Source organism: Aquarana catesbeiana, linkage group LG04 (assembly GCF_042186555.1).
Source record: "Aquarana catesbeiana isolate 2022-GZ linkage group LG04, ASM4218655v1, whole genome shotgun sequence".
Lineage (NCBI taxonomy): Eukaryota > Metazoa > Chordata > Amphibia > Anura > Ranidae > Aquarana > Aquarana catesbeiana.
This window is the reverse complement of record NC_133327.1, coordinates 651,791,013-651,806,851: the sequence shown is the minus strand read 5'-3', so window position 1 is coordinate 651,806,851 and position 15,839 is coordinate 651,791,013. Positions and strand designations below refer to the sequence as shown.

Sequence of the window (15,839 nt, the reverse complement as noted above, 5' to 3'; positions counted from 1 at the left end):
CGGGAGCCCCCTTTAATAAGGGGGCCCCCAGATCCTGGCCCCCCACCCTTTGTGAATGAGTATGGGGTACATTGTAACCCTACCCATTCACCTAGGGACAAAAGTGTCAATGAAAAAACAAAGTACACAGGTTTTTAAAGTAATTTATTAGGCAGCTCCGGGGTCTTCTTCCGACTTCGGGGATCTTCTTCGGACTTCTCTCCGGCATCTCCTCCCGGTGTCTCCTCCCGGTGTCCTGATCTTCTGCCGACTCCTCCGCTATCTTCTGCAGCTCTTTTGCTGGCGGTGGCCCAGACTTCTGCCATCTTGTCTTCTTCCCTCTTCTCTTCTTCCGATGTTGACACAACGCTCTCTCCGGCTGGAATGCTCTCTGAGCGCTCCGATGTGACTTATATAGGCAGTGACCCCGCCCCCTTATGCCATCACAGTCCCGGGGCATGCTGGGACTGTGCCGTCATAAGGGGGCGTGGTCAACATCACCCGATGACCATGCCCCCTTATGACGGCACAGTCCCAGCATGCCCCGGGACTGTGACGGCATAAGGGGGCGGTGTCACCGCCCATATAAGTCACATCGGAGTGCTCAGAGAGCATTCCAGCCGGAGAGAGCGTCGTGTCAACATCGGAAGAAGAGAAGAGGGAAGAAGGCAGAAGTCCGGGCCACCGCTAGCAAAAGAGCTGCAGAAGATAGCGGAGGAGCCGGCAGAAGATCAGGACAGCGGGAGGAGACGCCGGAGAGACCCCCGAAGTCGGAAGAAGACCCCGGAGCTGCCTAATAAATTACTTTAAAAACCTATGTACTGTGTTTTTTCATTGACACTTTTTTCCCTAGGTGAATGGGTAGGAGTACAATGTACCCCATACTCATTCACAAAAGGTGGGGGGCCGGGATCTGGGGGCCCCCTTATTAAAGGGGTTTACCGGATTCCGCTAAGCCCCCCGCCCGCAGACCCCGACAACCAACGGCCAGGGTTGTCGGGAAGAGGCCCTTGTCCTCATCAACATGGGAACAAGGTGCTTTGGGGTAGGGGGGCCCCGCAGGGCGCCTCCCTGCCCCAAAGCACCTACCCCCCCCCATGTTGAGGGCATGCAGCCTGGTACGGTTCTGGGGGGGCGCTCGCTCGTCCCCCACCCCCATTCCTGACCGGCCGGGCTGCGTGCTCGGATAAGGGTCTGGTATGGATTTTGGGGGGGACCCCCACGCCGATTTTTCGGCGTAGGGGGTTCCCCTTAAGATCCATACCAGACCTAAGGGCCTGGTATGCCCAAGGGGGGGAACCCACGCCGGGTTTTTCATTTAAAACGGCGCGGCATTTCCCCTCATGATTCATACCAGACAGCTGTCTGTACTGCCTGTCGATCATCGCAAAAGGAAAAAAAAGTTTTCCTTTTCCGATCAGCGAGCCAGCTCGGCGCTGGCTCCTGCGATGGGGCTGGCAGGTGTCAAATCTTGCCGATAACAGCAACAAATTTGTTTTTCAATTGAGTTGTACAGTTTATGGGTCACATTAAAGGTGGAAAAGGTTGTGAAGTGATTTATCTTTGTCTAATTTTTTCACATCACAGAAACCTATGGCATTTGTATTTTAACAGCTGTTGGTCGAAATTCATAAGTAGCAGCCGCATTTGATTTGATGCCGCCACTGTTCAGCTGACAATTTTCCGCCTGGCGCCTTCGCTTTTTTAATCTTAGAATGTCGGGCGGGAGGGCAGTGTCAAAGCCACCCAGTGATCATATTTTGGCTGGTTCATCAGCAATGGTTTATGACCAGCTTTAGAAATAAAAGCATTTAAGTCCAAGACGGCTATGCAACTTGGATTTTCAGACATGGGTCAGTCAGCGGGGTGGACTTTTATACTATATTTCCATCACTACAGGCTCCTTTAAAATTTTGCACCAGGGCACAACAGCTTTGCATTCTGTTTCTGCTTTACACAAATATATTACCTTTGCCTGTGTGGACCATAACTTTGTTTTTTTTTCTGTTTGTCTTGAAAGGAAATGAAGGCACCTCCTGCAATGTCACCGCACAGATGGTCCTCGTATGCTGCTGGCGCAGTATGAAGGAAGTCTCCTTATTGCTGGGCTTCCTATGTCAGAATCTTCCACTGCAGACCCAGCTGGACAGTCCTCAGGGCCTTATTAGTGTGGAACAGGTAAAACATTCTAGTACATTGCAGATCTCTTTTCAAGTCCAGGATCTTGTGTAAATAACCTGTGTTTTGTAATTCCTCCCTTTTTGTAAAACCAGTGGCTTGTCCAATTCTTTTAAGGCAAGCATGTCAAAACTATGTGCAGCACTAAGACCCCTTTCACACTGGGGCGGTCTGCAGGCGCTATTGCGCTAAAAATAGCGCCTGCAAACCGACCCGAAACAGCCGCTGCTGTGTCTCCAGTGTGAAAGCCCGGGAACTTTCACACTGGAGCGGGGCACTAGCAGGACGGGAAAAAAAGTCCTGCTAGCAGCATCTTCGGAGTGGTGAAGGAGCGGTGTATACACCGCTCCTTCACCACTCCTGCCCATTGAAATCAATGGGGCAGCGCCGCTATACCGCCGGCAGAGGCACTTTGCGGTGGTTTTTAACCCTTTCTCGGCTGCTAGCGGGGGGTAAAACCGCCCTGCTAGCGGCCTAATACCGCCGCTAAAACGACGGTAAAGCGCCGCTAATAACGGCGCTTTACTGCCGACGCACCTCCTGCCCCAGTGTAAAAGGGGCATAAATGATACATGCAGTGATCATGTATAAAAAAAAAATATCACATAAATGAATGAAGACATCAAACTGAAACTGGTAAAAAGATATTCTCAAAACTGAAATAGGTGAAAAAATATATAACGTTCATAGTAAAAGCAGTTCAAAAACAGCCATTAAAGAAGCGTCCATAACCAATACAATCCACACAAGGTGCTTGGAGTAAAAATCACCAGATGCCGATGACCACCAACCTGACAACCCCACCACTGTGGGTAATGTTAATGCGCTTACCGGAAGGTGTGGTCCCAACTACCTTGATGGAAATGAGTCACGCAAGCAGGGATAATTTCACATCAGATATGGAAGCCCAATCGCTCAGGTGTCTCCAGTGTAGATGGATCCCACACATCCCCTGGGTTCTGGTGGGTATGGACCTCTGCTTAGGTGGACCGTGGCTCTCCATTCAGACACTTAGTATAGGTCCACATGATTAGCAAGAGTGACAAAGATTCTGAAAGAAGGTGTTCAGAACACCAGAGATGACCCACATTATAGGTTTGCTTTTCTCACCCTGATCCTGCTTTGAGCACTGCAGCCAAATGCTTCTCACCCTGCTTAGTAGGGCATGGTGTCACACTGTAGCTGGAGGGAGGGCCTGTAAAAATGGCACAGTAGTTAGCAGAGGGCTTTTGTTGCTGGTAGAATTGCACAGAGACCCCAATTTTTTTTATTCTTCTTGTTTACTTTTTATGTGACTCTTAACACTTCAAATTTAAATTGATACTAAACACACACTGTTTAATTTGGGTTCAATAAAAATACTTTTGTATGTATATGTATCATATCATCGATTATTATGTAGTTGGTCCAAGATGTAGCTGGTCAAAATATGGTGTTTGATCCCAACGTGTTTCGCCAGGGTTGGCTTCTTCAGGGGATTTACAGACCACCACTAGTTAAGAGACTATGATAGAAACAAACATCTGTAAAATCCCTAGCTGAATTGGGCACATGAACAGAAGATGGAGATAGAGAGGTGGAGATAGAGAGCAGTAGGATCAACCAGGTTTTTTTTGGCAGAATACAGAAGTGTGAGTCTGAGCAGCATGTAATACACCATTTATTGATAGTTTTTGTGTGATGTGTGTTTAGTGACACTTTAACTTTAAAGTGTATCTAAAACCAAGAACACAAATGTTACCAGTGCTTAGTGAGTTATTTTTTTTTTGAGGCTTATTTTTCTTTAATTTTACCTGTGATCTTGCTAGTAACACACTTCCAGTTCTAAAGTGACAACACTGACTACCTTTACTGTATCCTAGAGTGGAGTTCCGGCTGAAATATGACTTTTAAGATAAAAATACCCCTAGAATTCTCATGCTTCATGCAATGTAACAAAGGTAAGCTGTAAACTATGCCCAGTTTTCTTTTTGTGCAGCATCATTTTCTTTGTGAAGTTCCTGCACAGCCATCCGAAGTGTGGGCATCTGAAGCCACAGTGTTCTCCTTCCTGGATTTCGTGCATGCTGGCTACCCAGCATGCACCTGCCGATCTTGTGCATGTGCAGTGCGGTGCAATCTTGGTCAGCTTGCCATGGCAAGCTGACCAAGATTTTCATAGACACCAGAGTTAAATGTTACTGGAGCCGCGCCATGCCAAGCTGGCCAAGAATTTCCATAGACACCAATGTTAAATATTACGGGAGCAGTGCCATGCCAAGCTGACCAAGATCTCCCAGGAGCCAATGCAAAACCGGAAATGACGTCCACAGCTGCGGCTGCTAAATGAGGAAGTGAAATTAGATATAGGCTTAAATCCGGTAATTGAACAGAAAACAATAAAAATAAATTGCCAATTAAATTTAAGGATGCACATTAGTGCTGCATGGTGAGGAGTGAAAAATGTGGGTGGAACTCCACTTTAAGAGGAGCAGTGTTGTCACCTTGGGACGGGAATTATGTTAGAACTGCAGTAGACGTTCCTCTCTCACAATCTCCATTTATATAGATGGGGGATATTCTGTAATCTACTGAAGTGCTTGAGATAACCGTGCAGAGGACAAAGGAAGTTATAAGCTCACTACATTTCAGGCAGGATCAACAAGTTTTTTTTTTTTTTTTTTCACACATTGAACAGATATAACAAAACACGTTCAATGGTATACCAGACCAAAAGGAAGCAAATATAAAATGTTCATTGTTGGGAATTGCTTATATTTTAAACATAAAATGAAAACATAAATAGAGTATACATGTAGGTTTTTACAAAAAAAAAACTGATAGATCTCTGCATTAACACAAGCAAATAGTGGTGCAGAGATCCCTCCCACTGTCATATTCAATTCTGATGAGGGGGAGTCCCCTCCCCCGCCCAGTATACACAAATCAAGCAGTGATTGAATGCTGGTTTTCCTGCAACACTGTTTGACAGAAACCAGTCATTAGATCGTCTTCTGTTGAACAAACCGCGTTAAACACATACTGAAAGTTGACTGGTCCAGCAGGAACAGTACATGTGGACCAGGCTTTACATAGTGAGTAGGCCGGTCAGGCTTGACACTAGAAGTCATCTTTTCCCATTGTGGATCAGGTAGTGTCATGCCTTAAAGGGTTTGTAAACCCTCAAATGCATTAAGGTGAAAAACCTTATGTAGTGCATGCAGCAGCCCCTCCTGGGCCCCCCTTTTTACTTACCTGAACCACCCGATCATTCCATCGACGGGGGCGAGCACAGCAGCTCCAGCTGCCGTTTCGGGTCCTCATTGGATAGATTGATGATAGCAGGAACCATTGGCTCCCACTGCTGTCAATCAAATCCAGTGACGGGGGGGCGCAATGGACGCAGCTGCAGAATTCGGGAGAGCACACGCACGGGTGCCACCTATGAATGCCTCCAAGCTGGAGGGCTTGTTCCTCATTCCTCTAAACCTGGTAAAACTCCTAGTAGACACTCCCTGAGCTGCACCAAATCATCAGGATCTTCTGTCCTAAGCCATCCTGCTTTACAGTCAATGGCTTTAACGGCATGGATGTTGATGTTGTGGTTCTGAGGGACAGGGACATCTGAGTTTGTGCTTCGTACATTGCTAAAAGCTGGAAAATCTACTGCTTGCAAGGTCTATTATTCGGATATAGAAGGTATTCTTCACTTAGTGTGAGTCTTGGAGCTTCCACCACAGGAGTTTCACCATGGGATGAATTCTTTCCGTCCTACATTTGAGGTCTGGCCCAGTGTTCAGCACTAGCAGGGGTTGAGTTTATGCCCCTTTTCATTTGTAGAGACCACTGACCTCTCGCTCTTTGATTAAGCCCTTTGTTTGTGGGCCTCCCATGTAGCTCCCGCTATCTGTTCTTCAGTGAGTCTCTGGGATCTGAATCTGGTTCTCGCTACCTTTTGGAAACCATAGGTTGGTGTTTGTTGTAGCCATTGCTCCTGGGAGTTGAATGCCTAAAACTGATTGCCTTATATCCAGCAGGGAACCCTTTCTGGTTCTGCATGAGGACAAGGAATTCCTTCTTGCCCAAGGTTTTGTCTTTCTCCCTGGATGCAGGCAGTCCCTAGTTTTCTTCCCCTCAGCACAGGCTTCCTTTAACCACTTGAGCTCCGGAAGATTTTGCCCACTTTATGACCAGGCCAATTGTTGCTATTTTGGCACTGCACTATTTTAACTGGTAATTGGGTGGTCATGCAACGCTGTACCCAAACAAAAAATTGATATCATTTTTTTTCACACAAATGGAGCTTTCTATTTGACCCCCTTGGTTTTTTTTATTTTTTTCGATCTAAATGAAAAAATACAGAAATTTAAAAAAAAAAAAACAGCATTTTTTGCTTTCTGCTATAAAAATCCATCCAATTAAAAAAAAAAAAAAAAAAAATTAAAAATCGAATTTCTTAAATTTTGGCCAAAATGTATTTTGCTACGTATTTTTGATTAAAAAAAAAAGTGTATATTGATTGATTTTCTTGAAAGTTATAGTGCCTACAAATTATGGTGTGTATATATACTGGATTTAAATATTTTTTTTTAATACTACTAATTGCGGTGATCAGCGACCTATAATGAGACTGCGATAGTGCAGTGGTCAATCTGACACTAACTGGTGCTGGGGGGACCTGACTAATTGTCAGTAGTGACACTAATACAGTGATAATACTATACACCGTTACTGTACTAATGACAGTGGCTGGGAAGGGGTTAACATATAGGGCAATGAAGGGGTTAAAAGTGTGTCTAACTATGGAATGTGTGTACAGTGTGCTGATTTTTACTAAAGATCTCACTAAACCCGGAATTAGGTAGCGACGTACGGTCTCCCGCAGTACATTGTGGGCAGTCAGCAAGTTGTTAAAGCTGAAATCTGGTCTAAACAAATCTTATTTGAACATAAGAATTATGTGTATGTGAATCTTGGTTTTCTTTGTATATTTTTCGAGTTTTGTGTAGTAATGCAACATGAATCAACTCCTGCACTTTGTTTCTCTGCAGGAGATTGTTTTTATACAGTCCAGTTACTGCTGCGCTCTCTCCCTGTGCAGGGGGACTGGTCTTGGGTCCATCCCTGGGTAGTTCCCTGTAGCCTGTATTGGGAGGACCTGCTGGTTCCCACAATATAGTAACAAAAATGTTAATATGGGTGGTCTTGAAAAAGTTTCCATGCTTTTATATTTTTATAGATAGATTCAAAAAAAGTGTGGAAACTTTTTGAAGAACCCTTGTATATTGCACAAAAAAAAGAGGGGTTGGGAGCAAGATTGGCAGGGTCTAGCTTGAGTGCAAATGATCTTGCAGTTTAAATCGGCTAAATACGTTCCAGATACATCAAAACTAAAGGTATGCAAAATTCTACAGTTCGTTTTCTTTACAAAGCAGCCACAGCCTGGGTGGAAAAGCCTGTTCCCTGCAAAAAATTTTCAGAGTGGGACCTTTAGGCACAGTTCACACCACATGCAGTCCAGTGCGTTTTTTTCTCTGCATCAAAAACGCATGTTAAGTAGGTTATATGGTTTTCAATGGCATAGTTCACACCAGTGCTTGCAGTTCCAGTTCCAGTTAAAAGTAGAACATGCTGCATTTTTCCTGCACTGGACTGGACTGGAACGCAGTAAAATGCATCAAAAATGCTCTGAACACACATCCTTTTTTTAGGTTAAGAAAAGAGGGAGGAAAAATGTACTGGACTGCATCAAAAATGTACTGGAACGCACCAAATACGTGTCAAAAACACGCATACAGAAAAGCATCTGGACTGCGTTTTCTATGGTGTGAACTGACCCCTATTCTCTTTGCACATGCAGTGGGCTCTACAATCCCTCTGCTGTGTCAGAGCTTAGAGCCGTCCAATCCTCAGAGAGCATGAACTTTTCCTGATTGCAGAGCTATAATTATGACTCGGGGAAACTGAGACAAATAATGCAGAGCATGGCACCACATCCAATAGTAATTGAGCAAAAACAGGAAAAAGAAAAAAAGGGGAAAAAGGACTTTAAAAGTTGCCACTAGAGTCCCAAAATGGGAAAGAAAAATGGTCTCAAATTATAATAAATTTAATATATTTTTATTATAATCACATTAAAAACACATGATATAGGAAAAAACGTGAATATGTCTAGAAAAAACACTGTCCCGTGTATAAGAACAGATATAATGCTGATAAATGAAGATCGCATGGATGGCCTGGAAGTAGATAACAAAGTAGTCCTAGAAGGTCCCTTCTGGCTGAAGGCCACGCATACGAGATCGCAGTATCGCTGAGGCGATCCATTGGCGCTGATACTTTGATCTCGTAAGTGTGGCCTTCAGCCAAAAGGGACCTTCTAGGACAGGGGTAGGCAACCTTAGAGAGGTGGAGATCTACCTGAACAACATGGGAGAATTCGAAGATCACCGGGCACAGTGTCACCTCCTCACACCTGATTTAAACCTCTAATTGCAGGACTACCGTGTCGCAAATGCGTGCATTGAATGGCAATTGTGGGTTTAAATCCAGGTGTTGAGAAGGCAACATATCGCCTCCTCACCACCTATCAACACACACTTGGATCGCTTTTCAGAGAAGCAGCACTTGTACTTGTTCAGGGTGGTAAAACAGCAGGATATAATAGAAATCTATGGCTAAGTCCAGCAAACCCACAGGAAAGCGGGTATACCACAGCACATCAGTGTGAAAGCAGCCCTATACTATTATGCCCAGTGTATTGCTTCACACTGACCTGAAGATCTCTTCTTTCCTGCTGCTGGCACCACTCTGGAGACCACTAGCTGGGATAAGAGGTGGCGTGCAGTTGGCATCACTCCGTATGGGACAGGAGTCGGCACTACAGAGGAGGCATCGGCTTATGCGGCTCTTGCTCCCTACTACAGCTCCAATTTTACAAGTAGTCTCTCTGCATTGCACCCTGTTTGATTCTCAGAGATGACGGGTCAGCAAACCCAGGCCGAAATCTACAAGCCACCTGTCCGTGATCTACAGGTTGCTGACCCCCCGTTATAGGACTACTTTGTTATCTACTTCCAGGCCATCCATGTGATTTTCATTTATAAGCATTATATCTGTCCTTAGACATTGTAATGGAAATTTGTAAGTTCTGTATATAATTGTATTCTATTTTGTATGTATTGCACTCTGCCCTCACTGTGCACACAGCACTAATAATGTTTTCAGTACATGTTTAAATTCTTTCGAGTCCTGATTAGAATTAGCCTGCCTATGTAACGCCCCTTGTTACCATAAACCTACAATTGTAATATAAATGTGATACCTACGTAATCGTGTATAAAAACCTTTAATTGCGTCATAATAAAGCAGAACAGTTATTTGGAAAGATGCTGTAGTAGTTCTTATTAATTTGGAACGACTAATCAATATGAGGATAGGAGTTGCCTATCATCAAAATGTCCAACTCAGACATGTTCACGTTTTTCCCTATACAGGAAGTCCCCGAGTTACGAACCTCCGACTTGCGAACGACTCCTACTTACGAACGGGAGGCGGCGTGACGTTCTGCGCATGCGCTGCCACTTTTCGACGGGGGGCACCTCGGAAAACGACGTCTGCGCATGCACGGCTACTTGACAGAACATCGGAAAATGATGTCTTTGTCGTTCTGCGCACGCGCTTCCGACTCAGGAACATTTCTGACTTAAGAACAAACCGGCAGTCCCTAACCCATTCGTAACTCGGGGACTTGCCTGTATCATGTGTTTTTAATGTGATTATAATAAATTAAATATATTTTTATTATAATTTTGAGACCATTTTTCATTCCCATTTTGGACTCTAGTGGCAACCTTTTAAAGTCCCTTTTCCCCTTTTTTTTTCTTTTTCCTGTTTTTGTATAATTATGACTCAGCAGATGGTGTGTTGAACCTTTTGCAGAGAGACCCCTGTTTCCACAAAGATAACAAGGGCCCTTCTCGGCACCATGCTGGTAGGAAGCAGGCTTTTTAACTGTGCTTTCTTAATAATAGGACTATAAATTCTATTTATTTAAAAGGGTAGGCAGGTTCACTTTAAAGCATCAGACACAAAATTGTGTTCCACATTGCGTCCATCTTGCTCAACCTCTGTGAGGTTGGTGAACTGCAGTTATTGAAGATTTGAAGGGTTTTTTTTTTTTTTTTTTATATATATGCAGCAGATACAAATCCTTGGAACACGTTTTCTTTAAAATAATCCTTTATGAATTGCTCCTATTTCTAATACATCGCTCAGATTCTGTGCAAAACCGTAAAATTCTCATCTGGCCCATTCTTTCGTGCCTTTTATTTTATATTTTGTTTCTTAATATTCAGCAGTAACTCGTAAAACCGCCAGCGAGTTAAATTTTCTAGGAATTTCTGTGTAATTCAGAAATTGCTCTTTTTTTTACAATAGATGCAGCAATATTTCGGAGAGTATATGGCCAAGTGCCGTTTAATGAGAACAATATGGATATTTGAGGCACATGTCTGTTAAAAATCTACTGAGCGTTCGTATATACTATTTAAAGAGGAAATGCAAAAAATGATGCTTAGTCCACAATGTTATATTTAAACCAAACTATGTGTAATCTAGATTTATATTTAAAGGATATAAAGAACAACGTTCAGTAATAAATGCATGAAAAGTTATGTAGTTGTGTATGGTTATTTAGCTTTGGATGCCTTGTTGAAAAGTCGCCCAAATCTTACTGAACATCATTTTTCATTCGACTTTTGCATCTTTTCCTGTGTACTGTTCCAGATTGTCTTGGTTGTTTTCCATACATGGAGTATTGTCAGCGGTAACCAATTAAAAATAAGAGAGTTAGTAACCAGTAAATGTCTTTGCCTCACATGTTTCTGGTTCCCTGGCCACAGCTTTTCGCAGCTACAATGGAGAAGTGGTATAGGGACCCGGGCCAGGTCACGGGTTGCTTATTTTCGCTAAGGAAACCTTTAGCCTGGGTTCACACTGATGCAAATTTACAGCAGGTTTGATGCGTTTAGGAACACACAGATTCGCAGGTCATGTAAAAAGCATAGTATTCCATGGCTTTGGTTCACATCTATGCGTTGCGAATTTGGTGCGAGGAAAAAAAAAAAAAATGGTCCTGTGCGTGTTGATTGCGGGTGTGATGCGAATTCCTGTGGTGCAGTTCGAATTTTATCTTCATAGGCTTCAGTTGAACTTGCAGTAAACATCTCTGCGAATTGTTCACTGTCTGCCGCTTGAATTTTGCGGTAAAATTGCGGTAAAAAGGATCAAATTTGCAGTACATTGCATTGCAGTAGTGTGAACCTAGGCTTACTGATTGAAAAAAAACAAAAAACATATAGTGTTTTAAAGTATTCATACCCCTTGAAATTTTCCACGTTTTGTCATGTTACAACCAAAAACGTGAATGCATTTTATTGGGATTTTATGTGATGGACCAACACAAAGTTGCACATAATTGTGCAGTGGAAGGAAAATGATAAATGGTTTCCAAATTTTTTACAAAGAAATATGTGAAAAGTGCGGCGTGCATTTGTATTCAGACCCCCTGAGTCAATACTTTGTAGAACCACCTTTCTCTTCAAGTCTTTTTGGGGATGTCTCTACCAGCTTTGCACATCTAGAGAGTGACATTTTTACCCATTCTTCTTTGTAGAATAGCTCAGGCTCTGTCAGATACTATGCATTTAGTAATGCATCCAGCTTTTTTTTTTTTAAATAATCAACTGAGCTATTTTCTGAAGGAATCTATTCTACATTTTCTCAGCTCTTACTGGAAAGAAGCCTTTCTGTATGCAGATGTCTTCTCTGGTTGAAAGCTAGGGTGTCAGGCAGTAAGGAATGTTGGCCTAGCTCTGCTCCAAGTTGTAAACAGCCATTACATGTTGAGCACCTTGGGTTCCCAAGGGAAATTACAGTGCCTTGCAAAAGTATTTACCCCCTTGACTTTTTAACTATTTTGTTACATTACAGCCTTTAGTGCAACACTTTTTTAATCTGTATTATATGTGATGGATCAGAACGCAATAGTCTAAGTTGGTGAAGTAAAATTAGAAAAATGTATACATAAAACTATTTTTCAGAAATAAAAAACTGATAATTGGCATGTGCATATGTATTCACCCCCTTTGTTATAAAGCCCATAAAAAGCTCTGGTGCAACCAATTACCTTCAGAAGTCACATAATTAGTGAAATGATGTCCACCTGTGTGCAATCTAACATGATCTGTCATTACATATACACACCTTTTTGAAAGGCCCCAGAGGCTGCAACATCTAAGCAAGAGGCACCACTAAAGAAACACTGCCATCAAGACCAAGGAACTCTCCAAACAAGTAAGGGACAATGTTGTTGAGAAGTACAAGTCAGGGTTAGGCTATAAAAAAAATATCCAAATCTTTGATGATCCCTAGGAGCATCATCAAATCTATCATAACCAAATGGAAAGAACATGGCACAACAGCAAACCTGCCAAGAGACGGCCGCACACCAAAACTCACGGACCGGGCAAGGAGGGCATTAATAAGGGAGGCAGCACAGAGACCTAAGGTAACCCTCGAGGAGCTGCAGAGTTCCACAGCAGAGACTGGAGTATCTGTACATAGGACGACAATAAGCCGTACACTCCGTAGAGTTGGGCTTTATAGCAGAGTGGCCAGAAGAAAGCCATTACTTTCAGCAAAAAACAAAATGCCACGTTTTGAGTTTGCGAAAAGGCATGTGGGAGACTCCCAAAATGTATGGAGGAAGGTGCTCTGGTCTGATGAGACTAAAATTGAACTTTTTGGCCATCAAAGAAAATGCTATGTCTGGCGCAAACCCAACACATCACATAATCCAAAGAACACCATCCCCACAGTGAAACATGGTGGTGGCAGAATTATGCAGTGGGGATGTTTTTCAGTGGTCGGGACTGGGAAACTGGTCAGAGTTGAGGGAAAGATGGATGGTGCTAAATACAGGGATATTCTTGAGCAAAACCTGTACAGGGGGTCCCCTACTTACAAACATCCGACTTACAAACGACTCCTACTTACAAACGGAGGGAGGCAACAGGAAGTGAGAGGAAATCTACCCCTAGGAAGGGAAATTCACTCCTGTAAGAGTTAATATGGCCAAAAAGGTGTCTCCACTGATGCTTTATCACCAATCCTTGTTTCCCTAATAACCCCAAATTTTCAAAATCCAATTGTCATTGGGACAGAAAGTGATGTGAAATCTTCTGAACAGGGGCACAGACAGCAAAACACATGTTACAGGGGTGATAACCCTTCCCTAGGCTATCTAAAAAACTTAAAAATAGATTTTTTGGCTGGAGCTACACTTAAAAAATGTGCCTGTTCCGACTTACAAACAGATTCAACTTAAGAACAAACCTAAAGTCCCTATCTTGTTTGTAACCCGGGGACCCCCTGTACAACTCTGTGTGTGATTTGAGGCTAGGACGGAGGTTCACCTTCCAGCAGGATAATGACCCCAAACACACTGCTAAAGAAACACTTGAGTGGTTTAAGGGGAAACATGTAAATGTGTTGGAATGGCCTAGTCAAAGCCCAGACCTCAATCCAATAGAAAATCTGTGGTCAGACCTAAAGATTGCTGTTCACAAGCACAAACCATCCAACTTGTAGGAGCTGGAGAAGTTTTGCAAGGAGGAATGGGCTAAAGTCCCAGTGGTAAGATGTGGCAAGCTCATAGAGACTTCTCCAAAGTGACTTAGAGCTGTGATAGCCGCAAAAGGTGGCTCTACAAAGTATTGACTTGGGGGGGTGAATAGTTATGCACATTGACTTATTCTGTTATTTTGTCCTATTTGTTGTTTGCTTCACAATAAAAAATAAAAAAAAAACATCTTCAAAGTTGTGGGCATGTTCTGTAAATTAAATGATGCAAATCCTCAAACAATCCATGTTAATTCCAGGTTGTGAGGCAACAAAACACGAAAAATGCCAAGGGGGTGAATACTTTTGCAAGGCACTATATTAACAAGAACAAAGGTAGATGTCTGATGGCTTTTTTCTGAATAGTCGGATGTTCTACTTATATTTCACACATAATATGTGTGCATACTAAAAAATATAAATAAATCTACAGTTCCCATTTAACATGTAGCACTTGAACCACTCTTAATCTGTTTCATGCTACTTCTTAAAAGCTGTTTTCAACCCGTCAAAACTGCCACAAAGTGAGATCATTAGTTTCGTGCAAGCCTTCCCCGAGATGTGGGGTGGAGGGTAAGAATGGTAATTCGCCAATTTGCAATCACTGGAAAGCTGTAGTTTTTGTAACCTAACCCAGGCTCTGCTTGATTTTTCCTTTTGAGGGATTTAATTTGCAAGTATTTTACATAATTTTTACTGCTATTATGTTTCTCTGGGTGCATTTTTTCAGCATTGCATATACGTGAATCTATATGCACATATATACATATTGTTTGAAACAAGATGGCCATACGCCAATAATTCAGTCTTTTGAAGATATTATATTTTGCTGAATGAGGATATGCAGGACTGAAACGTTTCATGTTAAAGGACAAACGTCCAAAAAAAAAAAAAAAAATACTAATGACTTTCACAATTACTGTACAACGTGTACAGTTGCTGTACAACAAAATTTATATTTGATAATTATGGATGTTTGCTGTGCATTTTGTTTTATGCTGTCAGACATTTTGGGTTTAGAGAGGCCTACAGAGACGCTGTCAACTTGACCATTCAGGGCAAAGGAATTGTCTTTGTAAAGGGCACTTCTAGAACCTCTTGCCAGTACTTTCTTGTTTTAAATTCCTCCGTTGCATCTGGCACTAAATTTCCTAGTGCCAACCGGTGTGGGACACTATAAAGGTAGCGGTGATGTCCCTGCCCTGGTCATGCGAAATTGCTCAAATGTATGCAGTAGGGCAAGGCAAATCATCTTCAATTCCAATATGTTGATGGGCAATCCTCTTTTCCTGTGGTGACCAAGTTCCCTGGACCAAGAAATTGTCCAGAACTCCACTCTAGCCCATCAGGCTGGTGTCCATTGTCAGGATCCTCCACGATAGAGAGGCGATCGATTTTCCCATCTCCAGCATCCCTGAGGAGATTAACCAGTCCAGAGAGTCTTGTGCATTTAATATGTGGTTTAATGGCATTGAGAAATCAAACAACCGCGTCCTCCTCTTCCATGCTGCTAAGACATTCCATTGGATGGGTCTGTAATGAAACTGGGCAAAAAGGACTGCCTCAAAGAAGGTTTTCATCTGTCCCAGAACTGTCATGCAAAAGTGAATTGAGGTTTTTGTTTTGAACAAGTCCACCTTCACCTTTAGGGCAAGGCATTGGCAAAAAAAAACGAAGCCTTGTTTAACAGGGAGTGGTTATGCCTAGGAGGGGGTTTTTGGTCTCTCTTGCCAGTGTCCAAGCACCTGAAGATGTCAACATAACCATATCCTCACTGATATGAATATGCTTTGTGTTCCATGATGTATTCCAAGATAAGGATTTTACAAGTAAACCAAAAATAAAATTTTTATAGGCAGAGGAGCAATTTGTGGGAGAGTAATGGAAATGTCAAGTATCCGTTCCTGAGTAACAGAATGATCTCAAAGATATGATACAATAACTGCACGTGGACACAATGAACAATTTACTGCAACTTGGAAGAGGTCTTATTTACCTCAACTTATCACCGATATGGCGGT

At 42.7% G+C, this 15,839-nt stretch overlaps 1 protein-coding gene and 1 long non-coding RNA gene across 6 annotated transcripts in view; one reads left to right on the top strand and one right to left on the bottom strand.

Moving 5' to 3' along the window:
• The window catches only part of THADA (THADA armadillo repeat containing), a 904,047-nt gene that overhangs the window by 133,457 nt on the left and 754,751 nt on the right, over positions 1-15,839 (top strand). For all 5 annotated transcript variants that reach the window (XR_012244018.1, XM_073628459.1, XM_073628460.1 and 2 more), the window contains exon 21: positions 2,000-2,157. Coding sequence is in view for 4 of the 5 variants with exons in the window: in XM_073628459.1 (XP_073484560.1) it covers positions 2,000-2,157 (158 nt within the window). In the remaining variant the exon portion in view is untranslated. The remainder of the gene's footprint in view (positions 1-1,999; positions 2,158-15,839) is intronic.
• The window catches only part of LOC141140917 (uncharacterized), a 60,441-nt gene that overhangs the window by 22,745 nt on the left and 21,857 nt on the right, over positions 1-15,839 (bottom strand). The window lies entirely within an intron of this gene.